General features: G+C 41.0%; 4 protein-coding genes and 1 long non-coding RNA gene across 8 annotated transcripts; 2 read left to right on the top strand and 3 right to left on the bottom strand.

The window, feature by feature from the left end:
* Positions 1-803: 803 nt before the first annotated feature.
* LOC129587152 (uncharacterized) lies at positions 804-4,165 on the bottom strand. Its single transcript, XM_055480763.1, has 4 exons — positions 3,232-4,165; positions 2,865-3,080; positions 1,502-1,580; positions 804-1,077 (listed from the first exon to the last, which is right to left on the bottom strand). Exons 1-4 carry the CDS (start codon positions 3,779-3,781, stop codon positions 1,047-1,049), a joined length of 876 nt encoding a protein of 291 aa, XP_055336738.1. The 5' UTR covers positions 3,782-4,165; the 3' UTR covers positions 804-1,046.
* A 1,346-nt stretch (positions 4,166-5,511) lies between these two features.
* Positions 5,512-7,583, bottom strand: LOC129587153 (uncharacterized). Of its 2 annotated transcripts, XR_008690265.1 has the most exons (4): positions 7,478-7,583; positions 7,221-7,273; positions 6,732-6,894; positions 5,512-6,435 (listed from the first exon to the last, which is right to left on the bottom strand). It is a non-coding gene; the product is annotated as an uncharacterized LOC129587153 (long non-coding RNA). The 2 variants fall into 2 exon arrangements; XR_008690264.1 differs by lacking the exon at positions 7,478-7,583 and having other exon boundaries at positions 7,221-7,423.
* Positions 7,584-8,712: 1,129 nt separating this feature from the next.
* LOC129587150 (uncharacterized) lies at positions 8,713-10,444 on the top strand. The gene is made up of 2 exons (XM_055480761.1): positions 8,713-9,192; positions 9,332-10,444. The coding sequence occupies exons 1-2, from the start codon at positions 8,964-8,966 to the stop codon at positions 10,159-10,161; spliced, it is 1,059 nt and encodes a 352-aa protein (XP_055336736.1). The 5' UTR covers positions 8,713-8,963; the 3' UTR covers positions 10,162-10,444.
* A 627-nt stretch (positions 10,445-11,071) lies between these two features.
* On the top strand, positions 11,072-12,465 carry LOC129587154 (uncharacterized). 3 transcript variants are annotated; one of them, XR_008690266.1, is made up of 5 exons: positions 11,074-11,318; positions 11,612-11,663; positions 11,871-12,079; positions 12,160-12,192; positions 12,260-12,465. XR_008690266.1 is itself a non-coding variant. In XM_055480764.1 (5 exons), exons 1-5 carry the CDS (start codon positions 11,202-11,204, stop codon positions 12,322-12,324), a joined length of 426 nt encoding a protein of 141 aa, XP_055336739.1. In that variant the 5' UTR covers positions 11,074-11,201; the 3' UTR covers positions 12,325-12,465. The 3 variants fall into 3 exon arrangements, 2 of the variants coding, with proteins under 2 accessions (XP_055336740.1, XP_055336739.1); XM_055480764.1 differs by having other exon boundaries at positions 11,921-12,079; XM_055480765.1 differs by lacking the exon at positions 11,612-11,663 and having other exon boundaries at positions 11,072-11,318.
* Positions 12,466-15,370: 2,905 nt separating this feature from the next.
* Positions 15,371-17,072, bottom strand: LOC129587086 (uncharacterized). Its single transcript, XM_055480674.1, has 2 exons — positions 16,933-17,072; positions 15,371-16,851 (listed from the first exon to the last, which is right to left on the bottom strand). The coding sequence occupies exon 2, from the start codon at positions 16,825-16,827 to the stop codon at positions 15,529-15,531; it is 1,299 nt and encodes a 432-aa protein (XP_055336649.1). The 5' UTR covers positions 16,828-16,851; positions 16,933-17,072; the 3' UTR covers positions 15,371-15,528.
* Between the last annotated feature and the right edge of the window lie 3,750 nt (positions 17,073-20,822).

Below are 20,822 nucleotides of genomic sequence, written 5' to 3'. Positions count from 1 at the left end.
ACGAAGGGACGCTAGCCTTTTTGAAATTAGAATAAGATTATTTCTCATTTAAAAAATTCTGACTGTGGAGATCATTGTCGACGGGAAACTGCAAGACGTTTCCGATTCTTGGGCCAGTGGAATCCAGGTCTCCGTTATTCACTTAATCCGGTTAGCATGGGTTGCCTTCGCGGTTTCAGTAGTCACAAAGACAAAATTTCTCAGCCAGTTGGTGACAGAAATTTCCGGGGCACTGATTTACGGGAACCGCTCTTGGTAAAGAAAATAAAGTAGGTACTGTACACGTACTTACTCAAATTATGCAGTCCGATGGAAAGTTGTAACTGCTGCACCATGCGTCAGGTTTTGCACAAAATAATAACTGTCAACGGCAGACCGACTGAAGTTATCCCGGCGCGCGTGCATTACCACATCGGTCCACACGCAAAGGTCAGCGATCAGTTTTTAGCAGAATTACCAATAAAATTTAGCCAACGGCCAACCCAATTTAATAACTATAAATAACGCTGCTATATGACGCTGTTACCTACGGACAACTATGTATATATTTCAATAACCCGGTGCGTTTCTGTTAGTGATCGACTACTAACAACAAAAACTACTAACAGAACTAACATGTCCTAGATATCTAGGATTGATATCAATATATGTAACTGTAATTCTTGCATGTCATAAATTTATAATTATTATGTATAGCCAGAATAGGATTGGTTGCACAACCGGTTTTTACATACATGGTAAGACAATATTGACAACGCTTCGTTCGGCAACAGCCAGTTCGCTTTCTAAAAAAGCCACCGCACGTAGACGCTAATTGTAATAAAAGAATAGAAATTTAAACGTACGTTCTCAGTAATATAACCTGCCACATTTAAAGTTAAATGGAAATAATTATACAATTTGAAAAGAAGCCACTGTGAACAAACAAAAATATGTACATTTTTACGCCCGTTATAATGGCGCTGTTAAACTGTGGCATATGCACGTAGGTAAAACAACATCATCCATGATCATTCCACATATTGCTGTTGATTCTCGGGATGTGTCTAACCCATAATTTGCCGATGGGCACGGAACCTAGTAAAAAAGAGAAGTGGCTTGGTTACTGATTGCAATGATTAGAGGTACATACAGCCGCATGCACCGGAAGTACAGATATAAGCGCAAACTGCTAAGCATCTCTTGCCTTGAATTAACTATCCTAATTTCCGTATCTGTCATGCAGGAGAACTTTTTTTAAGCTGTCATTTGACCTTCCTGACGATGAACAATTTGCTCATTGTCACGAATACGAGAAATGAATTGCAAAAACTAGTTACTTTGACGTAAACAATTTTATTTCCAACGTACTGATTAACAATCGTGCGTCAGCAATATTACTTACAGGAATACGAAGTATAAAATAGTAGCCGAAATAAGTTTTTAAACAATTAGGTAAAACTTAAAATCAACGACTGTTAAAAATCTAAGTAACGAGTATTATGGATCGATAAGCACTTACGCTCGCTCAATATACGCATTCAGGAGATTCAGATCACAGGTATATTCCCGCGCAATCTCGATACACGCAGCCAGGTTGTCTATTTAAAAAAATGTAATGCTCAGTGTGATATAATTCTTAATATTTAATTAAGAAGAGGTTCTACCAAGTTAGGTACATCAAAACGTTGAATTTCGAAACGTTGAACGCCATGGACGTTTTAAATACTAACTGTTAGGTCATAATCAGTTTAGTGTGCGATAATATATTACTAAGTTTTTGTATAAAATATTTTGATCATAATGACAGATGACAAACTGATGAGAAGCAAATAATGACAAGCATGTCCACTATATTCAAGGTTAATATATAAAAACTACTTTGTAGGGATAAACCAAGATATGTTATAGGTTCACCAAGATATATAGGGCTTATCCCAGTATCTATGTATCTTAGGGCCTGTTCTGGCTGACTTCTGTCCTCTTCGTTTTTCATTTATTAAAGCGCCGTCCAACCCGGCCGTTCTCTTAGCATCTGGCTTGACACCTTGTATTTAGGCTTGTAATATCTATAGGTGCTATAAAACTCATTGTTTAGCCACTTCCAATAGGTGGCCATGTCTGCATGAACATATGCCGCTAACTACACATAAAACATCACTAAAACGTCTAGAATAACACTCAAATACGCAATATTTAGTACAAATTAAACAACACTTACTGCTGCTGCACTTAACATTACAAAACAAGCCGACCGAGCACGGACTGATATTGGGGATTAGTGATAAATCTGTTTCAGTGAGTACCTTGAAATATAACATATTGCTCGTACATGAACCGTATGCAACTCTATCCGCGATTCCGCGCGTAGTCATTTTGGTTTGGAAAACAACTGCATGGGTGCATTTAATTTATGAAATCTGTTTTCTTACTTACATGAACAGCATTATATTTTTCTGTGCCATTAAATTTCAGAAAACTAATCGAATCTTCCATGTAAAAAAGCAAGAAATCAAACCAGTATAAAACGAACGCACTGCTGCGCAGTCGTCAAATAGTATACTTCTACTCTGCAGCCGTGTACGAAATACTGTGTAGCAAAACCGCAGCAAAAATAATTTATATTACTGTCAGGGTAATCGTACGTAACAGTCGAAGACTTCGTTTCGGCAGGTGCAGTACAGGAAATATTACTTACGTGATATTTCTTTGCCTATAGTATTAAGGGAAGTGGTCCTGTACATGGTATGAAGTTCGTGCACATGGACGAAAACTCCCGAGTGCAATGGTTACATCGTTACACGATTGCGTCTGCCCTCAAATAGCTATTTATCAGCATCGAGTACTTTCTCTTTTTAAGTTTACCGCTATAAAAACTAGCTTACCAAAAGACGCAATCTGGCACCACTTGTACAGCATATGAGTTGTCACAAGCAGTTTCCGGAGGTTCCTTTCCTCCATTGCTTCTGTTCCAATGTTAGCCAGTCTCGTTTTGCTGGGTGCTGGCCCCGGTGCATATCGCAGCTCATAATGACCTCCGACGTCCCATTGATACATTAAAGCCGTTACAGCTTCCGTATGCATTCGGACAATCGTCTCCCCTGGTCAGTCAAGGAAGGTCAACTATCTTTTCATCATTTTATACATTTACAAGGTTTATACAAGCGCGCGCAGGCTTATTGTTATGTGTTATTGTTGTACCATCCCACACACGCGAACCGTGCGAATAAGACTAAAGACAAAGGCGCTTACCAAGCTGTAGCGTTTGACGAGTCGCAAAACAGAAATAGTGATATGTTTCATTAATCATCGATGCAAAAACAGGGTCCAACATTGCAGTATTAATGATAACAATCAGCTCCTTATCAATGCCTCCTGCGTGACACCAACACTCACTCCGCCATTTGCATTTGCATCTATCGAAACACCGGAGACACAGATGCGCTAATATGTTGGCTAAGACTGTCACAGACCCGGGCACAATTACAATTGTCAAGAAAAAATAAAGATCGTAACGTTTTTCGTTAAGCTGCTGTACATTCGCAAGGAGCAGCGCATAAGAAGCGGATAAATTGTCTCGAAATTCAAGAAATTCAGCTTTAAGTCGGTCGTACTGTCCTTGATCCGCGTTACCGCCAAAGTTACTACCGTGTGAGGTCACAGGATCCATTCCAATAATTTTGGAATTTCGTGCTCGGATCGGGTATCGCAGAAAAAAGATTGGATAACCTAGCTTTAATACGGACAAACTATCAGCTCCAATACTACCAATACGTGTGGTAAAGTAGACATTTATCGTCATCGTCCAGAGTCGAAATGGTTAGCATCACTGTGCGCGTCCGATGAAGCTGCACTACAGGGTGCGGATCACGGGAAATTCATGCTGTATATTATTTTGCACATCAATCGATTATCAGTGCATGCGTATGCAATATGGGTAAGGAGAACGGTAAAGCCTTCTGTCAATGGTGTTGAGAACTTTTTAGATTATCGTAATGCAGCCGAATCAAATTTAGCAGTCCACTTCCGTAACTGCAGTAAAGTCCGCACTCCGCAGTGCACGCGGAAGAAAAATGTCCAGGTCTCTCCAGAAAAATGTCTCTTATCTGGATTGGGGAAGGCCGTTCTTGTTTCTACCTGTGAGGCCTAGCCGGTGTGACCTGGTGGCTGAAGCCGTAAAATACAAGAAAAATGAGAAATAGTGCGGATGAGTCTCTCGTGGAAGAAGTGATTTACAGATAGTTTAATTTAACTGAATACTACCGAATATTGTTCTTAATGTGGCAAACAATTTGATAATACGTTAGCATTTATGTAGTTTCTCAACCAGTGAGAGAATACTACGAGTACATATTAATAATTTAAATGGTCGAAATAATCGGACACAGAGTTAATGAGAGGATTGGAACGACGTAAGTTATCATGAATACAATGACAGACAGACTCAACACATGCAGATTTCACCAAACACTTCGGCCGTTGGCTAGAAATAGCACGCATTATCTTATTGTTGTTTAATGTCTGGAACTTAATCAGGTATGCACCTGCACGAGCTCGTAGACTACTCATAACAGAAAAGACGTTGTCCTTGAATGCAGGACCATAAAACTACTGTAATTACTGTATACAGTATGACTGCCTGCCGGTTGCTCGGCATCCAGGAACGGTGTGGAATGGACTGGAGCATTGTTATGCCCGGTGCTGGTAGGATGCCGGTACGGAATACCGATGAGTTGTATCAGTGGTTGGCGCTGGTCAACGCGGCACCATCGATGTGAACGCAGCTACTAACTCCTGGATGCAGTCAGGGACGATTATATGCGCTGCGATGGCGCGCGAATTTCACCAGTCTGCTTTCTGATGCGTCTGGCCAGCTCATTAATAAAATCCCTGGTTTCCAACGTTTGAGGGCAGCAGCTTTCCATTGTTTCTAACGCGACGGGTTGGAAAATGTACCGGCCAGCCAAGTCAGCCAGCATACCGTAATTATTGAATTTGTGGCCCTGGGGTGCAAATAGTTCGAAGGTCATGGCGGAGAGGGGCTTATTTCGGGAACGGGGTGCAATTTCGGGGGGTGACATTTTTTCCAACAATATGTTTCGGTATGGGCCATTATATTTCGAAAAAAATGTGTTGCGAAGAAGGGCGGGTTTTGCTAAAGAACGATGTGACCGGCGTTGTCAACGATACAACGGAAGATGAGACGGAAGAGCTGAAACTGATCAACGATCGGGTGACTCTGATTTCAACTAAGCTACTCAATATGATTACCTATGTACAGTACAGATAATCATTATGTATTAATTATGTATTAATGATTACCTATGTATTACCTACGATTACCTATCTATTATTACGGTACTCTACCTTGTATTGTGCTCATATGTTAACACCTGCAGTTAACAACTAGCGGTATGATTAAATGAGCGGTATGACTTTGAAACAATTTACCGTGTACCACTATTAGTACGTTTTGCTGCGCTTGTTATTTATTAACAGCCCCCTGGGGCGTAATTTCGGGGGGTGGCTTTATTTTTCAAACAGGGTCGGGGAGGAGCGCTTATTACGGGGGGCTCTTATTGCAGAGGGGCACAAATCCGATAATTACGGTATATATGTACTTTCCGCATTTCCAGGGTTCGGCCGCTTCTGCTGCTTCCCCAGCATGATCGGATGTCTGACCAATAAAAGTTATTCTAAAATTGTAATTATTGCCCTAAATTGTAGTCTTTCATTGCAATAACATTTTTTCTGCTATCCTGCAGTTAATAAGAATAAGTGCGATTATGTTAGTCACAAACCCGTAGACGGTATTATTTCGGGTTACGTTAATGCGTCGTTGCCGGCTTCCGTGCAATGTGCCTTAGAGCAGACCAACCTTGCAATATGTAAATGAGCCCGTGCTTATCCGACCTGTACGCGGATTCTGTGAGCTGGACAACGTGGCAGTTGATTATCCCGATATGGTCAAACTGATGCTGAATAAACTGTGGGCCTGCAGCGCCACAGGTCTGCATCTGACTCATGGGAGCCCGAAAACCCAATGGCGCTTCCGCCACTGGATGGGGGGGTTTATTCATCTGTGGTTGACCACCTTGAGGGATCTCCCTAACTCATGACTGTGCAGCGTTTTCTCACAGTAATTTCCACGCATTTGCTGCTTATATGTTTAACTGATCATGATATCAACAGCTCGTATCACTTGATAAGTCCGTGTGAGTAATTATTAATTAATACTAACTGTAAGATGGCGCGCCTATTAGAACAAGATGCGACCGTTTGGCGCACTGCTGTCCAGTGTCCACATCCGTTGAAGATGAACTCCTCCCCCGCGGCGCAGTCCTGTGCCGAGCGGCACCATTCCGTGCATGCCGCACGTACGGTGGCCACGGTTCTGGACGCGTTCCAGCAGGGCCAGGAGGCTCTGCTCCGGCCGGTGATCTCTTGCCCGGCGCCCTACGATGTATAGAAACCTAATATTAATACTACTAAATAACCATTAAAATAATAAAAAATACTAGGACGGCACCATGTGCTTGTTTGTAACTAGTACTAATTCTATTGCGCCGTGCGAAGCAGCAGTGTGCTTGTGTACTGGAACTGAAAAGAACACAGAAAGCAGAATTATCGGAAACATCTAAGTGACTCACGATATAAATGACATTACAGTAATCTCACACGGAACAGACTTCCGTAAACAACTTGGTGACTTTCGGAACATGTAAAGGTCAAGTTCTACAATTGCTACACACCGTCGCGTTTACAGTGCACCTCCATCGAATTGGCGCTGTATCGGTTTTCTGTCACTTGCAAGCAGTCCTTATCGAACGATTCACAATTCAAACTGTGATCGGAACTGGACGGGAACACTATGACTCCCATCTGACAAGTCCATCCAGGGTCGCAGACCATTTTCTAAGCACAAATGCTCCGACGTTTCAAAGTAGCATCCCCGTAAATGTTTGCGATATTAGTGAAGTTAGGTAACGATTACACTGCACACTGTTTCTTCCGCTAATATTCAGTCGTTCGTTCAGTCGAGCATAAAAAAACAAAACGTTTGTTAAACTTCAAATTGATAGAAATTTTTTGAAATACAGTATTGGGCAAGATTTGTTAAGGTAAGCACACGAAAGTTTGCCACAATAAAAAGCATGTGTTACTGATCAACTACAGCTGTTTAAGAATTATATACCTTCTATTAATTTTGTTTTAAATTTCTTACCCTGAGCGTCACTTACGGTTGAAGTGCATGCTTTCTGTGTTACCCTGTCTTCTTCGAGAGGAATCACACCTAAAATTATCTACCAGTTAATAACAGGTTGGCCTTAAGCGAAATGTTTCAAATGCATGTGCATTTTAAAATAATTAAGTAATGTAAAATAACTATTTAAAACAGAAATATCACTGATTTGATAAAATTAAAACATCTGAGGTTAATGCAAATGCGTGTGCAAATGCAAATGCAAGAGACAATTGATCGCAATTGATCGGTTACCGAAAGTTACTGGCAGTGCGACGATGCCTTTATTGTTATGTCTTGCTGTTAATTCTGATTGCAGATTGCTTCTAATTTTTGGCTCTAAATCAACTTTCTGATAAGCTACTCTTCTTTTAAAATAACGCACGACGACGCGCGACGCAGCCGTACTGTTATAGGTTTTCAAGGTCCCTTTGAACTCCTCTACCTCTACAGATACCGGCATAGGACACTTCGGCATAAGACATTTCGGCATAAGACCATTTCGGCAGAGGGACATTTCGGCATACGGCCATTTCGGCATAAAATCTTCGAGTATATAATTAATGTCTAAAAAATTTATTAACCTATGAAATTAACCGAAACTTAGAAATTTATGAAACTAGCAACGCTAAAAATTCCAGAAACAAACAAAGGACCCAAGCAAATCTAAACCTCTAACAAAAACCGAAAACAATAACCTCAGGAAAATAAAAACATAGGAAGCGCAGGAAAATACAAAAACATAAAAAATTGTATGAAAGCCTAAAACAACTTAAGAAAACCGGAGCAACCTCAATAGGCCCGAAAGGACCTAATAACACCTAAGAAAATCTAAGAAGGCTAAGAAAAACAAACAAGACTTTAGAAAACATAAGAGAACCTCACAAAATCTAAGTAAATTTAAGAAGTACCAAAATGACCTAAGAAAACCTAAGAAGCTCTAAGAAGACAAACATAATCTGAGAACACATGAAAAACCTAAGAAAATCTAAGCCGAACCTAAGAAGGGCTAAAAAAGCTAAAAAAACCAAACAACCTAAGAAAAGCATACTGAACCTAAAGAGCCCCAGAAACTTGAAATGGCAACTACATTAAAAAGTTTGTTTAAAGATATTCTAATGAAATTATTGGATGAAATGTGCACCAAAAAAATGGTACTACGGGAAACAGAAACACATAGAAATGTCCATATTATGCCGAAATGTCCTTATGCCGAAATGTCCACATGCCGAAATGTCCTTATGCCGAAATGTCTTATGCCGAAGTGTCCTATGCCGAAATGTCCCTATGCCGAAATGGTCGGACACGCATTTTCCACGGGGAGGCCGATCATAACATAGATCTATTTCCTTATAAATTTGAAAACCGTAGCAACCTCCTTAGCAACCTCCCTAGCAACCGTGGCCAAAAAGACTACATGCATACCAAAGATAATTCTCTTATTATTATATTATTTACAATTTCTGCTTATTATTGATTAGCTCGTCCATCTGTGTACAGAATATTAGTGTGAATAGTACTAATGATACAAGTACTATTGCGGTGATGATTCTACTGCATTTTTGCGTTCTTAGGTTATGGAAATGTTGTGTAAAGACCTGATGGCCATTGCATGTCGGCTGTTCGCTTATGAGATTTTATGTGAAACCTTTTAATCTCGGAACCCGCTGGAGGCACGCAGAGCCTTTCAGCGTGGATGTTATACTCATGTATTATCAAAACCTCACAGCCTGGCCCATAGATGTGCCGTGTGCGCAGTGCTTTATTAGACGACTTTCGTTTTTTTACACTTTATGTTCCACTGGTGTTTGCAATTGGTGCCGGTCTGCACTGGAGCAGCGCATGTACTGTCCCAATGCAAAGTCGTACTTCCACAGGATCTTCGATGATTACCACTGCCACTGCAAGAGCAACAATATCAACTGCAGCGCCCGGCTCAATGTCCGCCGGCAATAATCCTACTCGTACTTGTAAGACGCACCGCTGTATCTGTACTCTCTCCAAGCAGAAGAGTAAAGCCTGCTGAGCAGCTGCGTTGAGCTGTTAGAAATCACCTGAATTAAACGCAACTGCGAATGAAACTGAATGTAATTTAAAGCTTATTTGCAGTGGATGATATCATTCACGAGTCCTGGAGCAATCTAAAAGACGACAGAATAACACTGAAGTTTCCTCAAGTGGATCAGAACGCAAAAATTTTGAATTTGTATTCTGATATTCAAGTGCTTCAGCCCAGGATTGGAGAGAATGTCATTCTAACTTGCGTGGCGTCCACAGAAAATACACACGGTGTGTCTTGGACCCACCTCGGCAGAACTATATTTGACAAAGGAAGACGCATCACTGATGACGGAGTCGATAATCAGCTTTATAACGTGACTACATGGGGTCACGTTGGGATTTTTGGCATTCTCCGTGTGTCCCTGCAGTCGGAAGGAGAAGTTGTATGCTGGGAAGAGTTAACTAGCTTCGGTTACAAACGAGCTGTCACTTTAAAGCGGTTTAGCATTGAACCTCAGCTTACGCGAGCGGTAGAAGTATTTGCGGAGTTCATGCCCAAGCAATCAGTCGTCCAAGGTGACGTTGTCTGTTTCTCCTGTGCAGTTCGGCTTCCTTTGCCGCAACGCACCATTAACAACCTTCCCAACTCCATTATGTGGCGCTTAAATGGCGAAACAAGATGGGCCCCTAAAGAAGAGCCCTATTGGTCGCATTTCACTGCACGCACAAAGTCTTGGCGCTTAGGTGGAGAGTCATATCGTTTCCCTAATATTACAAATGTTTTTGGGCAGAAAATTGTTTACCAAATGGACTTTCATTATCTAACAACGGCAAGTAGCGGCAATGTTGAATGTTGGTTCAGAATTCATGGTACTACTCACGACTGGGTTATGCAGTCCACCGAATTGATTATCAATGCGCGAACGCCGCGAAGCTAATTCCGTGGTTGAATAGGGCAGAGATGGAGAGTCGGCTGGACTTCTTGCATGGCTGATCAGTGTCCAGTCGAGGAAGGTCATTATGGCGTAACGATAGGGTGCATTACCGGTGTCTTGGGAAGCCGGATATTGTTACGTTGTGCCACCGGTGACGGTTTCTGGTTGTGAAGTAGTGTGGGTCTATTTCACTTGTGTTGCTGGATAATAGTTGTAATGATAGTATGGAAATTGTTTTCTTTTAATGATGGTGTGGAAATTGTTTTCTTGCCAGTTTTATACCAAACTGCTTCTCGTACGGTTCGTTTAGGCTAACAGTAAACTTATCCTACGGAGCACAACATTTTGCCTAAGCTTGCTACTTACTTTCCAACGCGGTACATTGGATGCTAGCAAGTACAGCGATCATTCCCAAACAGATTTTAACCGCTTTATGACGCCCTTTTACCGAATCAACAAACTCTACGGAGCACAACATTTTGCCTACGCTTGCTACTTACTTTCCAACGCGGTACATTGGATGCTAGCAAGTACAGCGATCATTCCCAAACAGATTTTAACCGCTTTATGACGCCCTTTTACCGAATCAACAAAAAATATTCTATCGATAAACAACGGCAGTTGTTAGCTTTACGGTTTACAGGGATATACGTAGTTATTGAGAAAACGGATTAAGTTCGCAAATTATTACGCATGTGCTATGTAAACTTTACCCTTCATAACACAATTTGCACAATGTGTCAGAACATGTTTCATGAAAGCTCAGAAAACTGATATTTTTTGGTAGAAGAAGCATTTTTTGAAGAGCACATGCGGCACGTACTGGCACTTGTAAATTGCCTATGAACTGCATTCTTCCTGCTGACTGCCGCATTTCCCATAAAGAAGTCATACGTCTTCAGTTTGTGGAAACTGGAGAGTAATAACACGGGCGACTGTTGCTTATGATGCAACCGTAATGTCGTCTTTGCTTTCTCAGGTTTCTGGCGGCCTGGAATAAACTGTCATGTACTTTTAAGGATTACTAAAACTACCCAAAAAATATGCATACCGGGATTTCGATTGTGGATCGATTGAGGATACTTGTTGTTGTCACACTGGGATGTTATGTTTTATCATTCAGTGGCGCTTTTGGCTTTCCTTCCGTACTGCGATCAAAGGTCAGGCAGCGCCAATATTTCTTTCTATTTTCTCGCCATAACCATACAAAAACTGAGTTTTGATGGTATATATGTTGTGGAAGGGAAATCAAGCGTTATATCGACAGTTGCTTTTTTAGGATAACCTGAAACATACCCTTATATGTGCTCTGTTTAAATTATGGTTAAGAAATCTTTTTGTTTAATTCTTACAGATAAACAATCGAAGCATAACGAGTTAGCGTAACGCATTGTTTTATTATTTTTCACTTAACCGATTGGTGTTACTATTTTCTTGCGAATGCAAATTGTAGAAAGACCTCGAAGAAGTAGTGCCATATCTGGATGATTTACTGAAAGCCAACGGTAAGATTTTCGCAGTTTTAGTACGAGAAATTAATTGTATCTGTACTGCAAAATATCAACGAACGTCTTTTGTGGCACAAATATTAATTATTGTAAGCACATACATCATGTACACACCAGTATTTAATTAACTTGTTTATGGAATATAGTTATAGTTGCATATAATTTGAAATATGCAGCTCACTGCTCTGTTTTTTACCTACGCAGCTACGCTCGCGCCGTGTCTGAAAAATTTCTACCGTTAGTTACGGTAACAGATTTGCGCGCTTTACTGCGCCAGAAACGGGATGGCTACGGAGCTTCCTTAGGCATCAGTGGTTACGGAGCTTCCGTAGGGAGCCGTGAGGGTGAAGCGTACGCCGCCGGAATGTCACCGACGATGATTGCTATGCTAATCAATGCTATCAACCAAGCCCGTTAGTATTACACATGACCTTTCACACGGCTAAATTTTAGGCAACGACAAAATGTTGATATCAGAGTGGTTTTGTTACAGTTGCTCAGTCAGCTACTACTCCCGCAGCTTCCGGTAAGATCATGCGCTCCACGTACCATGCGGCGTTAAAAGAAATTTTAATTATGTATTTTGTGATTAGGCGGTGGGGATAACCGCCACCTGCAAGCGCTAATTCCGGTGCATCTCCGAACACAGCAGCATTAAGTACGTTGAAATATATGGACATTCTGTGGGTAGTTGCCGCTGTGTTTGATGTTTTTCGTTTTGGTTTATGTGGGATGCAGTCAACAGTTTACTTCCACGTACTGTAAGTCTGATTAAAGACCAATAAAGCTTTACGAAACGCTCGACCATTATGCATGCGTAATTAACTGCAGCCCTCCCGAATTTCAAGCTCTTCCCGAAATAAAGACCCCATCTAAAACTCTAGGTAAAATTCTTGACCCCGAGGGTGAAATACGGTAGCTAGAACTTATATTTTGATTGTGACACTCGTTAATTTTGGTATTACAGTGAGTATTAAATACACTTTTCCAAAAGCAGTGTGCGGAAAATTTTTAAACGTAGGGAAATCTCTGGTTTCATAATATTATCAGTCAAAAAATAGTTTTGTTAAAGTGTGCACAAGACACCGTGTTTGGGTACAGCTGCGGGCATCAGAGATTAATTCGTTATGTTAAAAAATTGACATCAAGTTTGGTCGGTAGTAAGCCGTACCAGTAGAGATAAATAAAATTTAATTCAGTGTAATTGCAGTCAGAGAAGACAGCCCATTTCCGGATAGGTTGACAGTGTAGCGATTTTAAGCTTGGCTGACAGTTTTAAAAAATAATCAGCTTTAAATGTTCACGATTAGGTTTAGAATAATTACGATTATAAGCAAACTCTCACAGCTTACGGCAGTTTGTTTCTGCAGCTACACTGACCTTCTGATTTTCCCTTTGCTGCGGCATATAACCCACAAATTTGTTTTAATAAATGCCCAAATAATGGATACAGCAGCGCATAGTCGAACAGAAAATCAAGCACAACCTTCCGACGAGTTACTTCTTTTGGAACCTTTCGCCGGATCACACATAAATAAGCTTTCCGCAGCCTCCTAGCAGCACCACCGAATGTCCAAAGTCCGGTTATATAAGATATAATTAAGCCCACGATAAGGCTGGTTATTATGGGCATCACCCCATATCCGACCCAGAACTCGGGTCGTTTAAAAAAATCCCAGTCGTTTCTTTGTGGCTCACTAACAGGGCACTGGTCCACTATTTTCCGCGGCAGACGCCTATTAAGGATTTTCATAATTCTACTGCCCCAGGACCGGCAACCTATTATGGCCTCCAGGGCTAGTTTATATGGTTTGCGCTCAGGAACCATTTTCGAATGCACAGGGCACTAAGTCCAGGCTGAAGGAATAACGTCCAGGCGGATGCGTGCGGCTCTTTCCACTGTGCTGCCTAACGCTTTCTTAGGTAGACTAATCTGATTCGAAAAACAATTGGCGTGCGTTGTTAACAGGTTCTCCTGGATGAGAGTCGTCAAAATGGTGGAAGCCAAGAAAAGGTCACGATACAAATAATTTCGCATGCAGAATGGATGTTCCAACATGAATAATTATGTAAAAAACAATATCACACCCTGTTGCTACTGCTCTGTGGGAACACTTAGGCCTCGTCCCGAATTCGAAGCGAATCTCGTTGCGATACAGCAGCTCCACCTCGCGAGGTGGCTTCGCGTACCGTATCTGTAGGCGTGGCCACTGCATACAGCCACCTCGTGCGGTTGAGCAACCGTACTATAGCTAGATTCGCTTCGAAATCGGGACAAGGCCTTAGGCTGGTGCTCGTCAGATCCTTTATGCGCAGCTAGTGTATGTATCTGTACATTGTACAGCACAGAATTGTATTATTCCTGTGTTGCTACCTCCCCTAAATACCTGCTTGCACAATACTGTAACTAACCCTGACAAACGTACTGTAGCCTATATCTTACCGGGTGGCCGAACAAAATGTTACCCTGATTTACCAAGGTGCAATGGGGCCTATCCAGTGCTTGATTGGCATGACTTCAGTTTTATTCGAAAGAGTAATTTCCATTACACAAAAAAGTTAAGTCAAACCAACAATGTAAAACGGTTTCCTTTTTTCCTGGATTATTTTGGAAAAATGGGTGGAGCTGAGTGATGTCCTGGAAACAAAAAATTCTGATTTCCCTATTTTCAAAATTAAATTGTAGACACTGTATTCAACCAAGTATGTTATTATTTATGACATAACTATTTCGGAAAGGGAGGTTGTTCCTGGTTTTTGCATTGTAAAGAAAAACGACATTCTAGTGAACCTAACTGGCCACGGAAAGATTTAATACTTCTTACATTTGATCCCCATGAAACGGGGTAGCAGACTTTTTGAAAACGATTTGCAGACCATCGCTTTGAAAGCAGTCTTGGTTCAAACCCGTGTTTGAAAGGGTAATTACTCCAGCTACAGTTGCCAGTTGAAGCGGCGCTCTTCCTTGCAACCTGTACTGAACAAAAAAATTGTAACTAAAATATTTAAAAAAAACAGATGGGAAAACTCATAATTCTTTCGAACAGTGAAAAACATTCTTAGTGCATAGCTCATCCAGCGCATGCACCATCCCAACAAATTTTTCCCGACTGAAAGACAAATTTTTCCCGACTTACTCTAGAAAAAACAATTTAAAACTTAAATATTGCGCAAGGACAAAAAGTGAGGCGAAGTTTTGAACATTGCGAGCTGGGACACTAAAACTTTTGACACAATTTCTCTGGATGCCATTGTTAACGAGGAGTCTCAATTTTTCAAAAACGTATTTTCTTGTTTTTTGTAGGTTATGAAATTGTCTATCGGATGGTGTAAATTACTTCAAGTATTTCGGGCGGGGCAAAACAAACGCGGAGAGTGGCATTTTGTTCGGCCACCCGGTAGATATATACGTAATGCGCGCACGTCCAGCCTGGCGACCTTTTCACTAACAGCGATAGTGCGTTAATTGTTCGTTGCCGCTAAAAATGCATTGGATTTACAAGACACGGCTTTTAATTTGTTTTTTACCCAGCCACAAATGTTGGTAATGGCATGTGCATTTTTTTATTTTTGACAGCATTTATGGTTTTTGAATCTGGCTCCTTTGGTTTTCCAAAAATTAAAATTAAAGCGTCACTGCTGTAGCGATTGTGTCCCTATAAAAACGATTTTATAGGGACCCTATTTACAGGGATTTTATAGGGAGAAGTTTAAGTTTAATTATGGCATTGGCTTGTACAAGTTTAACAATAAAATAAATTTGCACAAACATAACACTGCAGTTACTAACAGAAAATTGTCAACTCAAAAAATGCAAGCCACTTCCTAAGAAGGACAACCATAAGGCAAACCGCTTCCGCTTTCATATGATAACACATTGGTCGAGTTTGCCTTGTTTCCTGACATCATCAACGCTTCTTGGCCAATAAAATCCCTGCGGATCCGAGGTTTCTCCCTCAAAGTACACCCTCACACAGCGCACATACATCTCCCAAGTAGCCCGTGTCCCGTGTTTATCGTCCACTGTCTCGTGCCATGTGTTCATCGCTCCCAAGCCCACCAGCTTCTCCGCCCCGGTGACCACTTTATAGCTGACGCTCTCCACGGCCAACACCTTAGCCGACTGTTGCGACATCCAGTAGCCTAACCGATCTCGCATGACCTCCAGATCTTCAAACTTTAGAGGCTTAAACGCGGTGGGATCTTTGATGACCGCTGGTGTAAATAACTTAGCCGTGACCTTTGGTGTCTCGTATGCCGGCGGTGCAACTTTACTCTCCTCCGGTCTGACCAGGTACACGACACGAAGAAATCGTATAAAGCGTTCCCAGAAGAGAGTTGTTTGATAATGTGTCGAATACATGGAGGATATTGGCTTGCCCAACTCTTCCCGGCACAACAATGTCTGTATATTCAAGAATCGCGCACTTCCCGGCAAACCCTCGCGGAAGTTATTGATGTCACGCATGATTTGCGAAAACTGCTTGACTGTCTTCCCATCATCCGACTGTGGGAAGAAATCCGCAAAACCAATATCACTTCGGCACGGCTCACCCATAATATAAAAGATCCGAAACGCTTGGGTGAAATTCGATTTAATTTCACTTCCGGTCAATTTCCATATCGAACTCTCAACATCCGCCGGTCCGTCTTTCGAGCAAAAGGTCAACGACTGCACATTTATAATCCGTCCCGGAATCGGCGTGGTCTTATGTTGGAGGTTGATCTGTTCGGCCAGTTCCATCAAGGAGACGTGATGACCGTGGTAGTTACTGGTGACTGTCTTCCAACCGATTTTCTGCGGGGTCACGGCAGTGGTGACTGGTCGCAGCCACAGTCGTAGTGCGTTGATAGTACCGAGAGCGTTCTCACCGTACTGCCGGTACGATGTCTGATTGATGATTGTGTCGTAGGACTTGTGTTTGACAGAACCGGTCCACTGGCTGATATCTAGTTTGACGGCGATGGTCTCGCATGATACCACCTCGAGATCGGGGTTGTTAGCCAGGAAATTATTGGCCGCTTGCCCGGTGGACGGGAAACTGGCATACGAGATGTTTTTCTCTTTCTCGTTGGCTGGAGGAATCGCTTCGGGAATAAAGTCCTGGAATGTTAAAGTACCGGGCAATATTCCGGATTTTTCGGGCTTTTTTGCATCCATCGTTGGATCGCTGTGTGATTGGGCCTGCGGATATAAATAACAAATTACTTCGATAATTTATTTAATGTAATAATAGCACGCCGTTTATATATGAATACACGTAACTGCTTAGATTTTACAGTACTGCTACGATTGACTCATGCTATCGATGAAATGACTGCATGCTTGACAGCTGATACGATGAAATCAAACTGCGCGAGCTGAGCAGTATGAAATGATCTAAGAAGAACCTTATCAAAAGCGTGTGCATTTGAGTGTTCTGTTGTGATGTCTTTTAGTAGGCATATTATAAGAAGTTCAAGAATTCAGATAATTACAATCTAATCAAAGAATTAATATCTTATATAGATTGAGGTAAACGGCTTAAGCATTACTCAGTTGAACAGCGAAATACGAGTAATTGCTATTTTGTAACGTGAATTAGATACGAAACTTTCTCACGTAGACGCGGGTCATGTACCAGTAAGATAACTAAGAAACGTAAAATGCTTGTGATTCTGATGTAAAACTGAGAAAGGAAATATACCATCAAAACTTCTCTTAAGTGTTTTAGTTAATAAACTCGAAGGTTTCGAAAATAAATACTAAGAGTACGTCTAACCAGGGCCCGGTCACCGGCTCCCGGCCCCGAAAAATTTCGTTTTTTGCAGGAAGACAGAGTAACCCTTGGGTATATTTAAAAAAATATTTTCATCGGCCATGGTTAAGTGGGCGTGGCTAAACTTGATTCCAGTGCATTAATACATGCAGCACTATGTACTGGGAATACCGTATCAGTGTGGCGTACAATGTCAGAGGTTTTTGATAAATTTGACTAATACGTTAGTCAGTAGTCAGATCCTTTTTAATTGTTCTAAAAATTATTGCTGTTAATAACCGAAAAGAATCATATAGTACAGTTACTACAGTGCTAGCTTGAAACGGGAAATGGGAATACGCCCCGCGATAGAGTAATCCTACGTGCTTGTTGGCACAAATACGATACGCGTTACCCTTAACCACTAGTTTCATAATTTTTGTTAAATTCTTATCGATTATTAACAGCAGTAATTTTCAGAAGAATTAAAAAGGATCGGACTACTGATAACACGTATCTGTTGCAAACCTCTGACATTGTACGCTACACTAATACGGTATTCCCATTACATAGTACTGTATGCTTTAATGCACTGGAATTAAGTTTAGCCACGCCCACTTAACCATGGCCGATGAAAATATTTTTTTAAGTATATCCAAGGGTCACTCTGTCTTCCTGCAAAAAATGAAATTTTTCGGAGCCGGGAGCCGGTGACCGGGCCCTGGTAAGAGCATCTCGATGGTAAGTGCCAAGAGATCTACCTCTTGATATTGTACAATCTTGATGCACAATAAGCACTCGCAGGATTTATTGCAATAAATTATCATGTTCCGTATAATTTAAATGCAACGACTATTTATACCACCAAAAGTCAACAGAAAGCCGCTCACAGCGTTATGCATTGAAAATAGTTAACTTAAACTTAATAGGCATATCGGGATTATAAGGATGCAAATTGCATTATGAAGATTACATTATGTATTAAGACATTACACGTTATAAGGATTACACTATATTAGGATAAAAAATAATAACGAAGCTTTTCTGGACGCACAAGAAACGTTTCTGTTGCACTCGCAGTGGAGAACAACAAATCAGGTAGAAAGAAAACGAAATTGTTTCTCTCGTTTTGTGTCATCCGTCTGTATTGTTTATTTCTGGTGCTTTGAAATTTTCAATGTATTTGCGCTGTATTTTTTATAATAATAATATTAATTATATAGCATTCATCAGTGCTTTTCCAGTGCTTATTAAAGTTAATTAAGCATTGTTTGTACTTGTAATCCATTCTTAAAGCTCGATTATACCGGTGTGTAACACTACATTTCATTATTATATTTTTCTTATTACAGCACACGCATACTTTACATCGTGATGAACTCAGTAAAATCTTGAGTTTGATTTTTTAAGTCAGATGCTCTGAATTGTTACACCTACAGTTCAGCTACATCTTTTGCATACTCACACCATAATTTTCAAAATTAACTTGGATTCAGGTTTCAAAACCAACACCCACTAAGTGGTCTTGCGCCTTGTGGTATGCGTAATTTAAAAATGCATACCAATTACTAAAATATTACATCGACGGTTACAATACATAAGCACGTGGACATGGTTCTGTTATTCTGTATGACAAAATAACAAATTAAAACGTCACTATAGCGTACCTAGACAATTGTTAATGGATTTATTATGTTTTGCGTTTCCCGCAAAGTGTACAATATACAATATACCTGGGCGCCATACGTGCACACTGTTACCGCATTATGCGCTGTGGATGCGATACGCTGGCCGGAAAAGCCCACGGGGCCCACATTGGGGAGTACATCCTGCGCAATTTGCCTGAGTCCCGGCTAACGCTAACGGACGCAACAATATCCATCCAATCCATTTGGAGCCTCCCTACGGCCATCTCTCCCGCTGAGTGTACGCGCCCGACCTGTCACTGCCCAGACTCACCGCAGCTTTGTTTTTTCTACACCTTAGGCCTCGTTATGCACCTGAATGCTGGTTGGACCGCAAAACAGAGTAAGATGACGTCTCTGCAACAATTTTTGTATTAACTGAGCCCTATCCGCGTATATGTATAATAATTATGTATATACAGATACTCAGATAGTACAGTAATTAATAATTTTTTATACGGAGGACGTAGTGTGCAGTTGTGACACGTTCTGATCGCGTAAAATTACCGCAGTTTTAATATAACGCAAGCGTATCCGTACATGCACATATCCGCTGTGGTACATAATTTTCTTAGTCATTGTTTTCACACCTAATTGAATTTTTTCCATTTTCATCTCATTTTTTGCCTTTCCTCGTTTTCCCTTTTTTGATATATAATTATCTAGAATGCTGTTGCACAATTCGTACCGGCATCTTGCGCCATGTGCACAAATACATCGACTTATGTAACACAAAACATTTTTATGTCTTTTTACTTTGTTGTTCTTATTATGCTCTGAGGCTCAGTATTTACAGACTGTAGTTATTTGCCGCAAAAAATGCTTTTATCATATGTTATTGATAAAGCACCAATGCAGCGATTTGGATGTTATTGTGATATTAAATTATTACTGGTAAACAAGTACTTGTACGGTTTTTAGCTGTATAAGGTTACACAATTGTAAGTACTTTGGTACGTCAAAGTAGAATTCAATAAGCAAATACTGATATGTGAAAGGTGTACCAGAAACGTGTTTGTTATTCTGATATATTACCTGGCCGCAGTGCAATTTATACCGTTATAATTTACTTTTCACAATTAGTGTGGTATAACTTGTGTTCGGAAACTGAAGCGAAATTTTTGAGTGCTCGTATTGTTTTACAAATACAGTAGTTTTCAAAAGATAGTTACGATCTCAGGCTGTGCAGGTAACCTTGGAATGCACAAATGTGTATTATGTATCAAATGCGAGTATAACAAATTTCCACATCTAACACCAGTGGCAGTAAAAATCCATACTTTTTGATAAGACTTTAAACCGGCTAATAATCTGTCCGTCAAGAGCACTTGGACGCGGACATGGATTAGACTTTTGCTGCGGATGGCAAAACTTCCGCGCTGACGTCACCGGAAACGGCGTTTGGATAGTGGCACGTTTTGGGCAACACTGACTTCCGCGCGGCACATTTTGGTGGGTCCAGCCGTGGAACATAATATTGCATTTCCATCCCAGTGCTTGTTTATATTGCGCAGTCCCGCATATAACACGGAGTGCACTCTCCGGCGTTAGATATATACAGTATAGACGGATGCCGCCGCGACTCGGTTACGCACAAAAAGGGGATAACGTGCTTGGGTGTTGCACATATCATTCGCGCCATTGTCAGTGGCGGGGCCTTTTGTGCGTAGACTCTATTGAAAATATTTTCATTTTCCCTAAGTGACGTCCTCGATGGAGCTCGGTACACAAAT

This window comes from Paramacrobiotus metropolitanus, unplaced genomic scaffold (genome assembly GCF_019649055.1).
Source record: "Paramacrobiotus metropolitanus isolate TYO unplaced genomic scaffold, Prichtersi_v1.0 Parri_scaffold0000023, whole genome shotgun sequence".
NCBI classification, from domain to species: Eukaryota; Metazoa; Tardigrada; class Eutardigrada; order Parachela; family Macrobiotidae; genus Paramacrobiotus; species Paramacrobiotus metropolitanus.
Note: the sequence above shows the minus strand (reverse complement) of the source record. Positions and strands in the feature narration are given on the sequence as shown.